General features: G+C 39.8%; 1 protein-coding gene across 3 annotated transcripts in view; it reads left to right on the plus strand.

Annotated features, from left to right (window-relative positions):
- LOC138213321 (myocyte-specific enhancer factor 2A-like) overlaps positions 1-17,083 on the plus strand; it is a 46,482-nt gene that overhangs the window by 22,551 nt on the left and 6,848 nt on the right. Inside the window, exons 1-6 of one of the 3 annotated variants that reach the window (XM_069174350.1) lie at positions 2,689-2,773; positions 3,070-3,273; positions 13,583-13,717; positions 14,195-14,426; positions 14,993-15,037; positions 15,777-15,940. In XM_069174350.1, coding sequence (XP_069030451.1) covers positions 3,079-3,273; positions 13,583-13,717; positions 14,195-14,426; positions 14,993-15,037; positions 15,777-15,940 — 771 coding nt within the window. In that variant the 5' untranslated portion in view covers positions 2,689-2,773; positions 3,070-3,078. Of the gene's footprint in view, positions 1-2,688; positions 2,774-3,069; positions 3,274-13,582; positions 13,718-14,194; positions 14,427-14,992; positions 15,038-15,776; positions 15,941-17,083 lie in introns of those variants that run through there. The other 2 variants (XM_069174348.1, XM_069174349.1) reach the window with 2 other exon arrangements.

Here is a 17,083-nt window from a genome sequence, read left to right on the forward strand (position 1 = left end):
AGCAGCCACAAACTCCAACAGAGAAACCATTCAGTTCTTTGTCATCCCTTTTCACAGAAATCTAGGTTAGGTTAGGTTATGTTAGGTAGTTACTTTATTAATCTAACCTAACCTAGATTTCTGTGAAAAGGGATGACAAAGAACTGAATGAATCTATGTGCAAATCACGTTCACGAAATAATTTACAACTTCATTTAAAGAAAAGAAAGAAACAAACTTCAACATTAACTGTGTTTGGACTCATAGTGAGAACTGTGGCGTCCTTCTTACCACTATCATTTAATCTGGTTTACATAATGAGTTTGTAACAATTATTCTGAGTCCTACCGTCCCAAATGTCTCTGGAGTTAGTACAAATGTGTGGCTCGGTTGAACATGAACTTCGTTGGCCCTCTGATTGTGTTTTTTCCCCAACTGGAAAATTAAGGAGCTTGGCTGAGGCCACTTCACCCCTCAGACTTTTCAAAAACAAATTAAATTGTACTGGAGACAAATGGTATTATATCACCCCGCTGGGAAGAAGATGTTGAAATGTTTAAAGAAAAATGTACTTTTGTCATCGTACAGGTGTCCAAAGGATTTGTTAACAGCCCACATCTGTCTCTATCTGCCTTTCTGTGGTATGAAAAAAGAAAAAAGCTACTGTGCTGTACTCTCTACAGTTTTCTGAGTGAAAGCCTTTAAGTGAGGCTGAAAGTGGAGAGCAGCTGTAAGTCACCAGCTTCCATATATGTAGCTCAGTATCTGACATGATTTGGCTTTTGTAGGCTGTTTCACACTCTGGGTAATGTTGTTTTCCAATGAAAACCATGGATCTCCAAAATGTCAGCTTTCAGTAACAGCAAGTGAGGTTTAACACTTACCCAAACACTACTGGAGCACCTACTCTCAGAAATACGGCAGAAGAGCAGTAAAACAAACACACAAGCTTTTGTCTGTAGCTCTTTAACTATTCACTAACTTGTTCTTTTGATTTAAGAAACTGTAGAAAGTACAGTTTTCTTGTTCTGTATGTGCATTTTTGATGAACAGTCGCTGTAAGCCCCTCACCTCAGTGACAAATACACTTTCCTGTGACTGCTTCATAATAAAACCACCCTGTATTTCACCAGTTGAATGCTTTTAAAGTAATTTTGGGTTTGTAATAGTGGCAACTAATAGAACAGTAAACACTGAGGCTGATATTAGTAAGATAAAATCACACTGCACCTAACAATGAAAGTTACTGTATGTAAGGACTACTATAAAATACATGAAATGGATATTACAGAAAACAAATGCTAACCATAAATAGTATGAAAAAGAAGCTACGATTCATCACTCTTATTTTTCTTAAGTTTCATATACAGGAAAATGATCTGACCCCACAAAAGTATTTAGTTTTACAGTTAATCTAAAAAATTTTTTTTTTTAAAAAGCCCCAAAATGTATATATTTTTTCACCAGACAGCAAGACTATTAAAGACACAGTAATTGGACCTCCAGTGAGTTTGACGAAGTATAATTTCTTGCTCAGTCGCTACAGATTTTTGATTGGATGGATATTCTTGTGACCACTGAATAACCTGTAAAAGTGGCAAGGTGCTACATAGAGTAATGAGATGTATGATGCCAGCGTGTAGAGCATTGTGTTTCTTCATTTCTGGAGCATGTAAAAGCAGGAAGAGCAGAGCAGTATGGGAGAGGAGTTGCCGTTTTTCTTCTAAACAGATTAAAACTTGGTGGGAAAGGCACACATGGTTGCTTTAAACAACACTAAATCATCACCATGTTTATAGGATAATGTAGACTTGAGTTCCCCTCGGAGAAGTGAAACATTTCACAGGAATTTCTGCGCCCGTTGTCAGTATACAAGTTTGGTAGGACTGGAGTGTTTTGAGAGTCAATTATAGTCTTTAGTAATATTTACAGGAGAATTCATATTGTTAAAATTTAATAGTTAGGACTACCTTTATCATTTCCTGTCATGACACCTTGAAGGAGTACCTGAACTAACCACTCAGTACTCAACATTTCTGTGCAACTTTGAGGTGTGAGGGTGTAAGAAAGCCTCCAGATACGAGATGAAATGAGTCAGGGTTCCTAGGAGCTGTTATGGAAGATAAATCCAGATGACTCACTGCAGGGAGTGACAGTGTGACCCACGTGTGACCTGTGGGCTGTGTGGGCTTAATGTGAGCTGTAAATGGTCCACTCCAAACAATACATTTCATCTGTGTGGTTTAGAGGCACACAGAGGTGTCAGAAAAGACTGTTATTATTTTAGATGGCACGTGGCAGTAACAGTAGATGATCGTTGCGTCTATGAGCTGTGTTTCTCCTGGAAAGGTTTACACTCTTTAAGGTGCTCAAAGCCCTCCTGCTCTGGTTACTATTAAGGCTATGTGACACTGATCATCCTGGGAGGGAAAAAAAATTAGTCAGTAGCGTTCCCCACCCACATAGGAGAAGCAAAATTCAATGGCATTACCTCCCCCCCTACACACACACACACACACACACACACACACACACACAAATCTGTCATCAGCTGATTGTGTGTCAGTAGTTTCATTGCGTTTATTGGCTCAGAGCAGTTAAACGTTTCTTTGTTGATTTTTTAAAAATCCACTGGATGGCAAAGAAATACTGAATGTTCCTGTAATCAGGTGTTTAAAACGTTTTATTCTGTTTTCAGCTTTTGGCACACTTCCACCTTGGAAGATTGTTTGAACCTAAAACATTTAAAAGTTGTGTTTTTTGCTGAAAGAAGGAAATCTTCAGATTTATAACGGTAAATATATATTTGTTGCCTTTAGGAAATGTTTGTAGAAACTTGCTTGACTTCCACTGCCCCTTCATATATCTATTTAGCATTATTATTGTATGTCTTCCACCATGACAGCTTAATTATATACAGTACATAATGTAATTTACTTGTCTCAAAGACATCTCAGCATATGTAGGTAACAGAAAAATGATACAAATATGCAGATGAACAACTGATTATTGTGCCAGCAATTTAAAGATATATTATTTGTTAGATTGCAATTTTGCATCTGAACTGAGCTTTGGTTTCTGTCCTTCCAGGTGACTTTCATGAAGAGGAAGTTTGGTCTGATGAAGAAGGCTTATGAGCTGAGTGTCCTGTGTGACTGTGAAATCGCCCTCATCATCTTCAACGGCTCCAACAAGCTGTTTCAGTATGCCAGCACCGACATGGACAAAGTCCTGCTCAAATACACCGAGTACAACGAACCCCACGAGAGCAGAACCAACTCAGATATCGTTGAGGTACGTGGGAGAAATTTATTGTCAGCCCAGTACAGTCTTATTTACAGTCTGATCAGAGAGGAAACTTTTTTGGAGGAGCTGTTGAAACCTGTTATGCTGCCATGTGCAGCAGTTCTGAGTGCAATATGCAAATGTGCGCCACATGCAGCAGCTTATTTTGCATTAACACAATGACGTATTTGATTGTTTTTGTCATTTGATAGTGCAGATAGATGCTTTCAGGCCAGAGGAATTGTGTTTTATTCTCCACGGACAGACGCTTTTATCATCCACTTAGAGCATTAGTGACCGAAATGACTGCAGTTGTGTTTCAGAGAGATGAATTGCTAGAAAGCATACCACCAGAGGTTACGGCAGAACACTTCCAGCTGTTGCTTCCTTTAATACTCTTATTTCTTTTAAAATTGACATTTTGAAAGACATTTGGTGTATCTGTGTCATTCAGTGTGGAGCACATGAATGCTTAAGTTGATGAAGAACACAAAATGCAATGCAGGCCAGCTGTAACAACAGAGAGGCAGAAGAGACAAACAGAGATGGGACTGTTTCTCTTTCACTGGTTTAAAATGGTGTATCATGTGAGAAAACCAAACTCCTCCACTGTAAGTGAAAATTAGAATGACCTCCTTCACCAGTTACAGTAATACAGAGGAATTCATGTAGGGGACAGTGAATCCGAAGTCAGTAGGGTAATCTCATCCTGATTTAAAGTAGATGGTAATCAGACCGTCAGAGAATATTAGGACATGAAGTGGTAAAAACATGGAACTGGCTCTAGTATGGGATCAAAGCAATAAAAGAATCCGTTATGTATTAGAACATCCAAAACAATAAATGTAGATACAGAGTTTGAACATTTAAAACTCATGTAGGGAAATGTTTTGAGCAGGAAAATACCATGGATAATGGGGCACCTAAGGTGCCCCATCTGGAGTATTTCACTGAAGGGAAACAAACTGGGTCTTCAGTCAGGTTTAAGAACAGGGTGGGTTGTTTAATGTGTATACCGTAATTTCCGGACTATTGAGCGCACCTGAATATAAGCCGCACCCACTGAATTTTTAAAAAATAATTATTTTGAACATAAATAAGCCGCACATAAGCGGTACATTGAAACAAATGAACTTTACACAGGCTTTAACGAAACACGGCTTGTAACAAAAATAAAAAATGAGTGGTAAACAGTAGCCTACCAAGAAAGTCATTGGTCACTATCTTCCTCCTCCTGTGCACTGAAACCACTGAAGTCATCTCCTTCGGTGTCGGAGTTGAATAGCCTCAGAATTGCTTCATCCGATGTTGGATCGTTTTCATTGTCGCTCTCGTTACTTTCATCCGGAGGCAAATTCCCCGCTGAGCTCATGCTGCCCTCTTCAACACGCAGCAGTCTAGCCTTTCGAAACCCTATGAGACTAAGTATCATCTTAGACTTCTATATTAAGTATAGAAGCAAGTTCTATATGATGCAATATTCATCGACACGTGACCCAAGATTCATTCAGAGATTGCAGGGCTAAAGCCCAGATCTCTGCTGGGCCTAGAAACGCCCCTAGTATTTTTTTTTAACATTTTTTTTTGCAATTAGTATTGTTGTAAAAACCAAGTAGACTGTTTTAAGCCTAAATCTGCCATTATTGTTTTTAGTGGGTGGAAAACATAAGAAACTAGAATTGTGCTCTGAAAGCAGAGATCTCCGCCAAGGCCAAAAGCCAATTGTTCTACAATCTGAAAATCTGCAACTGCACCCAGTATGTACTGTATGTCTGGATATAGTTCCAAAAACTACTAGAATGATGTCAAAAAACACTTGTACCTCTGAAGCTCACATCACAGCTGTGGTACTTGTTGCGGTTCTACCAGTGAAACTACCCTGAAACCCTAAGTGCTCCATAAAGTCTGCTTACATCATTACAGTAAATCTGACCAAGTACACGTGTATCTCAGTGGATTACTAGTCTGTGAATGTGGACTGTGATATGAAGTCACCGTATTTCTAGAATGGCTTATGTTTTGTCTCTATTGAACTTTACTAAAATCTAATGGATTTTAACATGCATGGCATTTGGTCATCCTGAGGGTCTGTCTCAGTGTTAATGAAAGTGAGAAATAGTTGCTGGATCCACGTTGTGTTTTGGATCCGCTCCAAAATTGAATGGGTTCTTCCTTGGCCTTTCACTACATCACTCCATCAAGTTTAATGAAAATCGGGCTGGTTGGTTTTCCATAATCCTAACAAACAAATAAACAAACAAACAAACTGAAAACATAACCTTCTTAACAAAAGTAATGGATGTAATGGCAGAACATTGTTATTTAAAAAAATCAAAAGGTTTGGTGCTAATGAATCAGGAAATAGAAATAAATAAATGGAACAGGTTGATCCTCCAAATCTGTTTGACTGTTTATGAAGCATTAAAACACAGACCTTAACTGGCCTTATGAAGACAGATGTTTTGAGAGATAAGACCCAGCAGTTCACTCTCTCTCTCTGGTCACACGGCGTCCTCTGTGTGGTGATGTGATGCCGACATTGTTGTGTCACAGATCCTGAGCAGTCCCTGTCTTTCACAGCATGTACTCATTGCCACCGCCATTAAAATGAATGGCCATCGTGACTCACGTTCTGCCTATTTATGTAAGCTGCTAATGCCTGTTTGCTTTTCTGAGAGCCTGAATTTACTGCTCTTGCTCTCTCTCTCTCTCTCTCACACACACACACACACACACACACACACACACACACACACACACACACACAGCAGTGCCGTACCAAATGCAAACAGCCACATAAAGGAAGCTGAACTTCCCAAACTAACCGTGATTATTTTTGAATTGCTTCTTTCCATCCGTCTTCTTCCTTACTCAGTGTCCTCAGTCTTGCCAGTAACACAAACTTTTCACCTTCCAAAGTAAATCTGAGATTACAGGGAAGAAAAGGAAAAGAAAAATCCAGCGTTAGGGCTGGACAGGAACATGTATGTCGATCTGTAAAGCCTCTAAAATACTGTTAAATGCTGAATTCCTCCTGTTGGACGTAGTAATAGTAGTGGTGGAGGTCGTTAATACGCATCATTAACATGGCCACAATAATTCTAAAGAGTATAATCCTGTCTATTCTCCTACTGTAAACCACATGCAGCCACCTGTGAAAGCTCTGTAAGCCTTCATTTGCTTACTTTCAGCTTTTACTTTGTTTATTCCCACAAATGTCACAGATGGACACGCCAGTTAAAACAAAGCCTGGAAAGAGAGAGGTTGCTCTTTTACATATGGGTCAGGCCATTTGCAACATTGAAGCATGAAATTTGACTGTGTGTCAAGTAAAGCCCCACTGGCTGTAATAGATGCTTCATGTCAGGAGGGACAGCTTCTTTGGATTCATTGTCTTTGTTTGAAGGGACACGACTTTGACCGATAACTATCTTAAAAACACAAATAGGTCCCTGGTCCCTTTGTCACACACACACACACGAGCCCCACCGCTACACAGCCAGCACTCTGTCTCTTTGCTTTGTTTGTTCAGTAAAATTTAAATTCTCCTGAATTTTTCTGTAAGAAACTACAAACCATAATTAAACCAAAGTTATTTGTCATTTTCAAAGAATGGCGGATTCATTTTTGGGCACATTTGTGGAAATCTTATCCGTGGTAGCTGACGTGCTGTATTACAGATTAGCTATCCTAACCAGAGAAACTTCATACTTTATAGCTCAACAATGTTTATACATTTTCCCCTTTTCAACAACACCACGCAATTGGCCAACCACAGTTTTAAATTAGTTTTAAATGAATAGCTCAACATTTGGGGAAGTAGGCTTTTTGTTTTTCTTGCCGCTAATAAATAGTCCAATCCACAACCTTGTCTTAAACAACATGTTGTTTTTACACTAAGATTTGTGTACAAGATAAAACATGGTGATGAGCTGTAGTAGCTGTTTTCCCGTTTTCAATTTTATTTTGTGCCAAACTAAGCTACCTGGCTGCTGCCTGTAGCTTCATATTTATTGTAACAGATACAATATTTGAGTTGAGTCTCATCTATCTCTGAGAAAGCTGTCCTTTTACAATATTCAACATTTAGGGAGTCTCCGTTGTCCTTTCAAGCTGCTATTCCACTTAGTATACAAAGCTATCAAACCAGTCTAACTAGCACTAATATCCATCTCATTTTGATAAATGTCTCATTTTGTTCAATTCAGTGGACTCTCTTTCATGGGTCCAGTTGTGATGGCAGATGACCAGACTGTCAAAGCTTACATCAACAACTAGTCCAGTCACCTCAGCATTGGATCCATTACAGTGTGATTCTATTGATGATGCAGACTAACATACAGAAACCCCAAATACATCAAAGATGACGCTTAGCATCAATCAACAATGTTGAAATTGACATTTTTTTGTGATTCTAACAGACAGGTTTGCAAAAAGAAATATGACCCCGGATACAGTGGATCACGATTTCTTAAGATAACCGACATTTAATTTCTGTTTGACTTGAAGCAATACAAATCTTTTGAAACTATCTCTACAGATCTATCTCCATATGGAGGAGATCAAACTGTAAGGTCAGCCTGAAATGAAGGTGGAAACCAGGAACAGTGTTTTTATTTCATGACTATGGCCTGACAGCTAAAACAACTACAAGCCTCTCACCGGTCAGCTCATCTCCTTGACAGATTACTTTTGTCATGATAATTGAGACAGGTTTGTGTCCAGCAGAGTTGAGTTTCAGTAACAACAGAGCAGCCATCCAAGGTATGCAGTGGAGTCGTGTCGGGCTGCGGAGCCCGGAGATGAATGAGAACCATAAGAGAAAGAGAAAGCTGCAGTCCAGTGAAACCTGACGCTGTGGAGAACAACACAGCAGCTGATTGGGTTCAGCTCTGTATGATACAAAAAGCAGGCTGTGGAAAGTGTTTGTGCTGCGGCCTTGGATAAGTGTGTGAGCTGAGCGTTTCTCTGCCAGAGATGTGTCGGATCACATCTCAAGCACTCTCGTGCCTGCCCTATTCTTAGCCGATGGGGCAATCGCCCGACTGGAAAGGGCTCAGTCCAGTGAAATAGGGGGGGGCCTTATTTTATCTTTGATGCCGCCCCAACAGCAACAAGATATCACCCTCACATGTTAAGATGCTTAGCGGTGCAGCTCGTGCCTCGTGGTGGCAGCGATCCAGATGCCTTTGGAGATCCACTAAAGCTGACTTTGACATTTGAGATGATAAGGAGACACACACTCTCAGATCCTGTAACAGACACTTTAAGATAGTCCTCAGTGCCCAGACATGATGTAGTGGTTTAAACCAGCATCTGTGGAGACATATATCCAGGACCAAATCCCACTTATAGAGCCCCCCTTCTCCTGGGTCCACTCTGTCCCTCTCTGCCCTCATACCGTCCACTGTCACTTCTCTAAAGCAGATTTCGTAGGAGCTGGCGCTGTCCTGTGTTTTAAAGCTGAACTTCAAAGCTACCTTAAGATGCTGTGGAACGTTTAAAGACGCCGCGGTGATCACATGATTGGGAACAGCTGTTCTCTAAAAGCAACTCTTCCCTTCATATTTTGTTGTAAGGTCAAGCAGAGTTCACTCCAGAATCAGAGAACAGTTTATAAACTCCTGATGCTGAGCAACTAAAAACGTCCCATCTGCTTCGATTTGGCTCACGTCGCCTCACATCATTAATAATAATCGGTGTATGCTGAACATCATTGCTGGAATGAAAGTTGTTTTGCTCTTGAGCTGTGTCACCAAAGTACTCAGAAGACTTGCACCACATTCACCTTCACATGCAGCTATGTTGACGGTCATGATGGCAATCAAACAGAATAGATGTAAGTGAGGTCATTTGAGCTGAATTAGCTGTTAAATTGGATTCATGCCTGAGTTTTATTTTCCCATGACAGGCGTTAGATTTTAGCCTTTGAAAGCAGGAACAATCATTTAAACAGCATTGCTAGGCTTGTTTGTACAGACACATTGCAGTGTCCTTTTATGTGTTATTGCAACATTGGTTATGCATCACCGTGTTTCCCTGCAATAAGCTTGTAGTCATAAAACAGATATATGACACTGCAGTGCTTTGCTGAAGCAAGGTCAGGACCTCGGCTCTGTTGCAATAAGAAAGCAGTTAATGTCACTCTCTAATTTGTATACTGGAATGACAGACTCTTGTTCATCGATGGACTTGTCATTGATGCAGGAGTTTTTTTTTTTGAATTTGGGAGCATTTTGTGTCGTCTTTTTTCTTTTGCAATGTGTGTCAGAATGTTTGTCAGGGTCAAATTATCTGTAATGCACCAAATGTTTAAATCACTGATGGATCATTTTTATCACCTAGCGTTGTGACTAATAACAAATAATTGCTTGTGTAAATCACATGATGTACCATCCTATAATTCAATGAAACGGCATAATTGTGAGACAGAAGGTCCAACAAACAAGCAGCACAATCAGACAGGATTTGGTAAAGCTTGTCAAACAAAATTAGAAAACAAACATGTGCTTCCTTAGTAATTTTAAACCATTCAATTTACTTGTGCATAGTAATGAACAACCATTCGTTTGAGCGGGAACTGAGCATGTGACTTCTTAAGCGTAAATAGACTTGTGAGTGTGTTGTTAAAGGTTGGAGTAACTACTAGTGTCTGGGAATGCGGAGGACATGTGGCAGACAGACAGTCAGTTGGCTGTTGGTCTGTCAGTCTGTCCTTTTCACGCTATGACGTGTAATGTAATAAGGAGCAGAGATGAGATGATGGATACCAGAAAAGTGATGTCATCGTCCAGGCTTGAATGACGTTGGTATGTTTTTTGTTTTTTAACAGGTGCTGTAAATTAACATCCATCAATTTATTCTTCTATTTTCTAAAGCAATTATCTAAATGTAATCTTTCTGAGCCAGCTGACTGCCCATTCCACGCTTAACTTGATTTATTTACACAGAGAATTACATGTCTCCTTTTAATATAATGCATAACACATGTCTAATTGAAATATTTGAAATATGCCATCACACAGTTCTCTATGTATTTATTTATATTCGAGTCAGCCCTATAGAGAGTTTCAGTATCTTTTAGCTCATTGTTTTGGTTACGACCTTCATCAACTTCATTTCACCTCATGAAACAGCAGACAGCTCTAGGAGCCCCATTACACATCATCTAACATCACTGAACAGCAGATTTGTAAAGTTAACAACAAGCTGGGGAACATACCGGAGCATCTAACAGATAAAGAGCTTTATATGTCCCTCAGGAGTTGGTGGAGATCAAACACAGATCTAAAAGCAGAACAGTTTCAGCCATATGAACTTAAAAGGTATCCTTTTATACTTTATTAACAATTAATATATTTCAAAACAAAATATACAATCTGTCTTGAAAAAAATAATCTATGACAGATCAACAGATGACAAAAAAGCAGGTCTTTTACAACTCCTGCCTTCTTCAAGCAGGGGTCAGACTTATTATTATTACATGAAATTATGGATATGTTTCAGCTCTGATGAGATGTAAAGACACTTTTGTGACCCTAATATATTACAACAGGAGTTAAAAAACATTCAACTATAAGGAGGATGTTGTTATAATAAGAGGAAACAAACGTTCTCAATTTTCTTCAAAACCATTGAGGTTTGAGGTTCCACTATAATCATCAAAAGAGCGAGGAACTTTATTAATATTAGTTCCACATCCTATTTTCATGTATGTGTGTACATATTTAATTGCAACAACAACAACAACAACAACAACAACAACAATTGTAACAACCTTGTACTTATGTAATGAATACAATAATAATAGATAATGTTGATGATTGACAATGCTTATCTTGGCCCTTAGCCTTTTTACCAAAAACTAATTTTAATTCTATCCTAACATTTCATTGCGTCTTCAAAGCAGTGCTTTGGTCGCCCGGCCTGCCTGCCTGCAGTGCTGTAGATATTTGTCCACGCTGTGCCGCCAACAGTAATAGGATCTTCCACAGACAGAGGAGTTCGTGCTAATGAATCTAATTTGACCACTTGCTCTCCATGGGGCTCAGGGATACATTAACAAACAAATCTCAGCCTTTTATTTCCCCGTTTGTCCGCCCGGCACCGCTGTAAACACTCTAGCAAACTCAAAGTTATTTCAGGCACGCCATAAAAAATACCTGCTTACTGTAGTTCACTGTGTTTAAAAGGCTGCTGTGAATATAGATGAGTAAATGTGCTATTCGGGGCAGCGTATCTTCAGAGGAGGGCTTCCCTTAACGTCTGCACTACACAGATCAGCTCTTTGTCTGTCACACTATTTCAGAGCTCATTAACTCAAACAAACTGTACAGAAACACAAGGATGTGTGTGTGTGTGTGTGTGTGTGTGTGTGTGTGTGTGTGTGTGTGTGTGTGTGTGTGTGTGTGTGTGTGTGTGTGTGTGTGTGTGTGTGTGTGTGTTGTGTGGGCAGATGATGTTTGGTTAAAGCAGGAACTCAGGTGCTCTGCTACTCTACGTGTAAAACATTGATGCATTACTCAAAGTTGACACCATGTGTACTTTGTCTAATTTCTAAGGGAAGGTCATTATTATCGTGCTTCATAAAAGACTGAATATCAGATCAAGCGGTTCAGTAGACAATTTATCCGTATTCAGAGTCTAAGCTAATTGTATGTCAAAACTCCCGCAGATCAAATCTACTTGTTCGTGCGTTGGTACACTTCAGAGTTCATTTTTTTTTTATGTGAGAGCAGACAAAGAGGCCCCACATTTTCAAACATTTACATCTTTAATCAGCCGTGTATTGATGGTGAGACACAAAGTATAAGAAGAGTTGTGCAGGTATTTGATGATGGCGCTAGATGAAAAGTCAGTGGGTCACCAATGTTACTGCAATTTATCCTATTGGGGAACATGAATATCTGAACCAAATATAATTGTAATCAATTCGATAGTTGTGAATTGTGCTAGCCGATAAAACGTATTTTCATCGCAGAAGACTGAGCGATCATTTTATTTATAGGCCAACATTTGATAGAGATAGATTCCTAGATACGTGGGCCATGCTATTTATGTTTTGTTTAAACGGTTCCATGTACAATTTGTTCAATAAAAGCATGTCTGAAATCATTTATTTATTTTCTTCTTGGGCATATTGTAGGCTAAACGCTTAGGGTCTTTGTTAGCAGTGAACCTACAGTATAACAGCAGATAAACACACAAACTGTATAGCTCATATGCACACTTCAATATTTGACTGTTTGTTGAAAGTCATATCGCAATATTGAACAATGTTATCACACATTGCAGATTTTCCTCATATCATGCAGGCTATTAAGTGGAAACAAATTGTGACCTGACGGTGGCGCTACATGACAGTCAGGGCATCACCATTAAGACATGTCCTCAGTGGACCATGAATTGCTGAAGCCAACTGAGAAATCCATTCAAAAGTCGCTGAGACATTTCAGTCTGAACCAGAGTCGTGGACCGACTGACTGACATCATCATTCCTAGAGCCGAGCCAACACTGTGGCTTAAAATTAAGCAATTACTGTGCTGCGAGGTTTTGGTTTATGGTTGTAATTAATTAATTATTCACAGAGACATTCAGATACGTAAATGCTTGACAAGTGTGAATTAAACCAACAATCTGTACAATGAAAACTCCCTCTGCTATGAACCGTTAACAGTCGGTCAGTCAGATGGAAAAAGCTGCCTGAGAAGTCCATACAAATATCAGTACAAACAACAGGAACATTACACCAGCAGGTCTTTGTGGTGCTGTTGCAAAGTGACCAACACGTGTTTCCCTCCATCCTCACTTCAGTAAGAAATAAATAAGGAACTCACCAGGACTTTATTTACAGAAAAGTAATCCTGGCCTGAGTGTTAGAGAAGTAATCAAATACTGTGAGCCTCAAATCTGGTTTCACGTCATGTCAGTGGTCGGTTGTCCTTCCTGCTGTTTAACCACATAGCAGATATGGAGCAACCAGATGCATACACATCCTGTTTTTGATTACAATATATGTCCAAAGTATTTACTTAGTATAGTCTTTTTGCATTTTTATTAAAAAAAATCAAATATGTTTTTCAATCATTTTCACAAACCGTTTTATTTTGATTCATTAAATGCTTCACAAGAAAACAAAACACACAAGGAAGAAATATGTTCCTTCATTGCTGTCAGTGGTTAACTTTAACATGGCTTCATTATGAAGTCAACTACAGACCACTGTAAGCTTTTGCCAAAGACCTGTTATAACCCTTAGATTTTTTTCCCAATGCTTTTACCATTTTTTCCCAACTAAATGCTTGATTTGCCCCGCAGGCCCTGAACAAGAAGGAGCACAGAGGCTGCGACAGCCCAGACGCCGAGGCGTCCTACGTCCTCACCCCCCACACTGAGGAGAAGTACAAGAAGATTAATGAGGACTTTGACAACATGATGAAGAGCCATAAAATTGTAAGTTGCATTGTAATTCATTGTTATATTTCATCAGCTCCATTGTTCTTCACATTGATGTGATTGCAGTATATAAAGTTATGTACATTCAGTACACAAATCACAGCCTTGCTTAATTTAGTTTGAAGTTTCTTCAGAGACAGAAACCCACCCTCTTTTCCTGCCCACATTTCTCTGAAAAAGCATGAACCGAAAACCTTCCAGTCATATAGCTGCTTCCCCACTGATCTGCCACTTTTGGTTTTCATTGGATTTCTCCTCCACTGCCTTATGTTCTTACAGTACTACAGAAAATAAAGTAAAATGCGACAGTCATTATTACATTGTCGTTACTCGCCCTTTTCAAGCCCAAAAGAACCCTTTGCATAAACACAAAGATTCAGATTTCAGAAAAATAGTCGCTACCATTTCATATAATCTGTACTGATATTGATCAAGCTCTTGTTCATGTCCTTTTGTCTGTCACTTCCTCCTCAGTCTACTGGCCAAGCACAGCAGCACTTCATGCATGTAGCAGCAGGCAGCATGGCCTACAGCTCTGGTGGAGGAGGAGGAGGAAGAGGAGGAGGAGGAGGAGGAGGAGCGATGTCCCAGGCTCTAGCTGCAGCCACAGCAGCTCTCGCTGACAGCGGGATCCTCGCCTCACCTCACACACATCTCCACAGAAACATAAACTCTTCACAAAGACCTCCCAGCACTGGAAACACAGGTGTGTGTGTGTGTGTGTGTGTGTGTGTGTGTGTGTGTGTGTGTGTGTGTGTGTGTGTGTGTGTGTGTGTGTGTGTGTGTGTGTTTACTGCATGTGCTGTTAGGGAAAGGCAAGTAGCAGGAATTTTGCTCGGCTCTTTGGAAAATAAACTCATCGGTAAACTTCACACTGATCTGATTACAATCAACCAAAGGAAACACAACAACAGCTTTGTGCATTTATCACTGTCCTTGATGGACCAGCAGCTGTGCAAAATATCACTATTCAAATTAGTATTACTTAACAGAGAATCTGGAAAAAACACACTCATGTATTCTGACACATGTACACAGACCAGTGCATGCATTATTTCTCTGTTTTTCTACTTTTGACAAATAAGGCAGTCTGGCTATATTTATGTGCATAGATGTGATAGAAAATGCTGCTGCCAATATATTTGAGCAGGTGATGAGTGTGAACCATTTGAAACCATTTAAAAAGAAAGAAAAATCAACCTGTGTGTGTGTGTGTGTGTGTGTGTGTGTGTGTGTGTGTGTGTGTGTGTGTGTGTGTGTGTATATCCTCAGGTGGCCTGCACGGCAGTTCTGATCTGGCTCTGCAAAATGGAGCTGGTGTGTATCTTACAGGAGTCTTACGAACACTCTCTGACATGTACAGCACACAAACACATTTCTCTACATCTCGAGCGGTATTTGTAACCTTTTTGGTTTATGAACCCTTAAAATGCTGCATTTAAATTTTTTAAATTTTACTTTTTACAATGAAAATTATCCATTAATTTGCAAGAAAAAAAAAGCAAATACGAACAGAAACGGATTATTAATGTTTCCGTTCCTCTTGTTAGCTCTGAATTATTTTGCATCTTGGTCCCGATCCTTAAGTCGGGAACTACTGATGCACCTGGATGCACCTCAGTGTCCCCTCTCCTTGTGTAGCTGTATTTGTCCTCACTCACCTGTCTTCAGTCCTCGCTACAAAATGTCCATGCGGACCACCCGCCTTGTCGTCTTCATGCTCTGCCTCCCAGAAGCACTGCCATTATATAATGTCAAGAGAGAGAAAAGATCAATTATTCAGTATCTCTTGTATTATATATAGCCGTACTTTATTCTCTCTGCATTCAGAGCCTGGTGGTTGGACAGGTTCATTTGATGGATCTAATACATGGCACTTCCTTTTCAAGCATATTCCAAACCTCTAAATAGTTTTACATTTCTACTACATGCATGAAGTGTTTATGGTGAAGAGATGGCAGCACCGCTCAGTCTGTCGATCAGTTCTTAAGCACAAATTGGGATTTCCTTATTTCACCTTTCAAATATCCTCCCTATTCCCCATGTCGGTGCCCAGTGAACGGATTTGTGGTGTCACCTGGGGGTAGCAGCTTGGGCAAGATCATCCCTCCAAAGTCTCCTCCTCCTCTTCCTCCTCATGGGAACAGCCTGGTCGCTGCCTGCCGCAAGACCGACCTGCGAGTGGTCATCCCTCAGTCCAAAGGAATGATGCAGACGCTGGTACGTGTGGGCTTGTTTTTATAATTAACACCTCAACAAAAGTCCTCATAAATTTTGGTAATGAAGAATAATATCCTACATTTTTTGTAAACTGATCCTGCATACATTAATATACATCCACTAGAGAGCAAAACCACCTTTTACCTACTTCTGAAGTAATCCATGCAAAGTTAGATCTAATGAAGTACATTAACACAAGCATCTTTAACTCCATCCCGTTAACACATCAAAACAGAATTAGAAAGTGTTCTCGAGGACAACTCAAACATAGACTCTCGCTTTCTGAGTCATATTAGGATCCCGAACAGTACATGATGTGCTCCAAGCCTGAGGGATGCTGGACTCACACACGGACAGGGTGAATAGATGACGCAGACGAACACAGAGTGACTCTCCAACTTTTCACAACAATTGGTTCGACACCGTTTGGTTTTTTTTGGTGGACTCATGGTTCCTTTAAAGAAGACAAGAGATTGGTGCCTAATTTAGTGAAGAATGGACTCCATTGCAGGAGCTGTCAGTGCTCCAACCAGGAATCCTCATTATGGTCTCTTTCAGTCAGTCTTGATTCAGCACTCCACTTTTCATCATTTAACAGCTATAATCAAAGGTCTCTAACCAGAAAGACATTTTACTAAATGTGCATCATGTCTGATGCTTCATGATAGAAAGCTGTGCATTGCAGGCTCTTAATAGCAGCTATCATCAACACTGAAATATATTCTATGTAATAACTCTGTCTATGAAATAAGAAATAATTTGGTTGGACATCAAAATAACAAAGTTTGAGGTCTTTGATGATCACAAGAGCGTCATCTCTGTAGCCTCTGCTGACATTTACAGAAAGACCACAAGTGTTACTTGTGTGTAGTTTTGAGTCCATTGCTTTTTCACACAGACAGACACCTCCAAGGACCTTTTTGCCAGATTGAATTTAAATGAATTTAGATGAAACATCTAAAGTAAAATTCGGCCTTAAATTTTTGAAAGACAGCAGGCTGCTCCTAAAAAAAAGACTGATAACATTTCTAGCAAGCTGCCAAATCATCTCCTTTGTTGCAAAGGGAGTGCACACTCTCCGCAGAGGCTCCAGTTAGACTCACTACCACTAAAAATCGAATGCAGAAATAATATCCCGTTACA

This window comes from Embiotoca jacksoni, unplaced genomic scaffold (genome assembly GCF_022577435.1).
Source record: "Embiotoca jacksoni isolate LCO1_2020_lvr unplaced genomic scaffold, fEmbJac1.0.p SCAF_6, whole genome shotgun sequence".
Taxonomy (NCBI): Eukaryota; Metazoa; Chordata; class Actinopteri; family Embiotocidae; genus Embiotoca; species Embiotoca jacksoni.